The sequence below is a fragment of the Hippopotamus amphibius genome, chromosome 17 (assembly GCF_030028045.1).
Source record: "Hippopotamus amphibius kiboko isolate mHipAmp2 chromosome 17, mHipAmp2.hap2, whole genome shotgun sequence".
Classification (NCBI taxonomy): Eukaryota; Metazoa; Chordata; class Mammalia; order Artiodactyla; family Hippopotamidae; genus Hippopotamus; species Hippopotamus amphibius.
The window spans coordinates 10,067,052-10,070,011 of record NC_080202.1 but is presented as its reverse complement, the minus strand read 5'-3'; the positions used below and the strand labels follow the sequence as shown (position 1 = coordinate 10,070,011).

At 45.1% G+C, this 2,960-nt stretch overlaps 1 protein-coding gene across 1 annotated transcript; it reads right to left on the bottom strand.

Moving 5' to 3' along the window:
• Positions 1–1,558: 1,558 nt before the first annotated feature.
• On the bottom strand, positions 1,559–2,744 carry LOC130840348 (acidic leucine-rich nuclear phosphoprotein 32 family member B-like). Its single transcript, XM_057715775.1, has 2 exons — positions 2,726–2,744; positions 1,559–2,613 (listed from the first exon to the last, which is right to left on the bottom strand). The coding sequence occupies exons 1-2, from the start codon at positions 2,742–2,744 to the stop codon at positions 1,757–1,759; spliced, it is 876 nt and encodes a 291-aa protein (XP_057571758.1). The 3' UTR covers positions 1,559–1,756.
• Positions 2,745–2,960: the final 216 nt, after the last annotated feature.

Here is a 2,960-nt window from a genome sequence, read left to right as displayed (position 1 = left end):
TAGCCAGAGTTAGCACAGACCCTTCATTGTCCCTCACTTCAGATGTCAATCGCAAGTAGTAGGTCCCCAGGCTACCCACAACTTTTGTCCAATTTGGCTACAGATTAGAGGTTCCCATGACACCACCCCCCTTGGATTCAGTGATTTGCTTAAACAGCTCACAGAACACAGAGAAACACTGACATTTACCAGTTTATAGTAAAGGATAGGACAGAGGATACAGATGAAGATACACAGCGCCGGGCAGGAAGGGTCCCGAGCATGGCATTTGTGTCCCCATGGAGTTGGGATGCATCACCCTCCCGGCACATAGATGTGTCTCCAAACCCCATGCTATTGGGATTTTTATGGAGCTTCCTCACGTGGACATCACCAAGTATTAACTCCATTTCCCGCCCCTCACCCCCCTCTCTGGAGGATAGGGGCAGGAGGGCTGAAAATTCTAAGCTTCTAATCATGGCTTGATCTTTCTAGTGGCCAGCCCCCACCCAGAAACCTACCAAGAGTCATCTCAAAAGAACAAAAGACACTGCTGTCACCCAGGAAGTTCCAAGGGATTTAGGAGCTCTGTGTCAGGAATCAGGTATTAGACTAAAAGATGTTCCTGGCACTCTTATCACTTAGGAAACTTCGAAGGTTTTAGGACTTCCATGTCAGGAACCACAGACAGAGATCACTGTTTGTATTTTCTGTTATTTCATGATACCCAAAAGAATTGAATACAGGGACTGGAAGAGATAACTTGTACACCCACGTTTATAGCAACATTACTCACAACAGCCAAAAGGTTGAAGCAAGCCAAGTGTCCATCAACAGATGAATGGACGAACAAAACATGGTAGACACATACAGTGGAATGTTACTTAGTCTTGAAAAAAAAGGAAATTCTGACACATGCCACAACATGGATGAACTTTGTAGGACGTTATGCTAAATGAAATAAGCCAGACACAGAAGGGCAAATACTATATGATTCCATTTGTACAAGGTACCTAGAGCAGTCAAATCCATACAGACAGAAAGTGGCTTAGTGGCTGTCAGGGGCAGGGGTGGGGAGAATGAGGAGGTATTGATTACAGGGTACAGAGTTTCAGTTCTACAAGATGCAAAGAGTTCTGGAGATTAGTTGTACAACAATGTGAATGAACTGGACACAACTGAACTGGACACTTAAAAATGGTAATGGTAAATTTCATGTTATGTGTATTTTACCACAATTTTTTTTTTTTTTTTTTACCAAAGAGGAATGTGTTTATTTCACTTAAATTCTTAAAAATACCTTTTTGGCAGTTGTCACATAAAATGCCCTAATGTAAAAAAATTTCATTAAGAAGAAAAGAAAAGCATGAAAAAACAGACCCAAAATGTTAAGATTTTATTTACAAAGCTTCTTTGTTGTACAGAAAGTAAAAATGCTGTTACAATCTCAGTGCAACTGGCAGCCACGGACAGCTGACTCACCAATCACAGCTATCCACGCTACAGCAAGAGTCTTACACGAAAAGCTAACAACGCTTACAATTTTGTTGGGGTGAAGTCCCCAAGCTTCGTGGTGGATTTCCAAGAGGGGCTAAATGGAGGAAGGCGGAATGTCACAGGAACTTTTCTTTGGCTCTTTGGGTGGGTGGGTGTCCTGGGGTTTGTATCACAGCTACTTTTTTTTTTTCTTTCTTTCTTTTTTTTTCAACAGCTACCAAATCCATGTGAGCAGTCCAACCAATACTGAACAGCTCTTTTTTGCAGGTTATTTGGGGTCTTAATCATCTTCTCCTTCATCATCTGTTTCTCTCTTCCTCTTTTCACCTTTCCCGCTTTCTTCCTCTTCTTCATCCTCATCTTCATCTTCATCCTCATCGTCTTCATCTTCATCAACTTCTCCATCATGTCCAAATTCTTCTTCCTCCCCACTGACTTCATCTTCATCCTCCTCCCCTTCTACATCTTTGTCTTCATCTTCATCCTCTTCATCATCAAACTCTTCTTCCTCTCCATCCTCATCTTCCTCCTTGTCCTCATCTTCTCCTTCTTCATCGTCCTCTTCTTCATCCACACCACCCACCTCAGCATCTGAGTCAGGGGCTTCACAATCCTCTCTGTCATAGCCATCCAGGTAGGTCAGCTGGGGCAGGAGCTTGAAGACGCTCTCTCGGTAGTCATTCAGGTTGGTAACCTCACAGTTAAACAGATCCAGGCTCTTCAGACATTCCAACTTTTTCAAAGGTTCCAGGGTGCTGATATCTTTCAGTTTATTTCCACTTAAGTTTAGATGTGTAAGATTTGGGAGTTTTTCTGCTAACATATCCAGACCTCCATAGATTCTATTGTCACTGAGCTCAAGCTTTTTCAATTTAGGTAGTTTGGGGAGATTTGAAACTGAAATCAAGCCTACATTTATCGAACTGAGGAACTCTAAGTTCACAAATTCAGCCGTTAAGCCCTCAATGTTCCCATCATTCGATTTGCAATTGTCCAGGACAAGTTCTCGAACAGCTGCCGGAGTCCGGTTCCTCAGCTCCAGGTGGAACCTCCTCTTCACGTCGATGTTTCTCTCTTCCCCCCTCTTCAAACTTAACTTTCCGCGTCGGGGGCAGAGGGGGGGAGAGGCGTCCCAGCCTGCGCAGCGAGGGCCGTCGGAAGGGGTCTGCTGGCGGCAGAGGCCGGCGGCGCGATCCCGGGCGGCGGGCAGGGGGCGGGCGAGCGGAGCCCCCGGAGTCAAGTGACTCACAGGAGCAGAGAGAAACCATGGCGGGAAAAGCTATCACAATTTTTTAAGAAATCATTGTTGTCCCTGGATCCTGGCCTTACTCACGGGTCCAAAGGCAAAAACGTACTTGACTGTGGGCTCTGTGGGGCACCCTTGGCCAACAGAGGGCCTGACAGAGGCCTTGAAACTCCACTCTTCTCCCAGACCTGTCTCTCTAAATGGAAGACCTAGGATTTACTTTCCCACTGATAGTGAC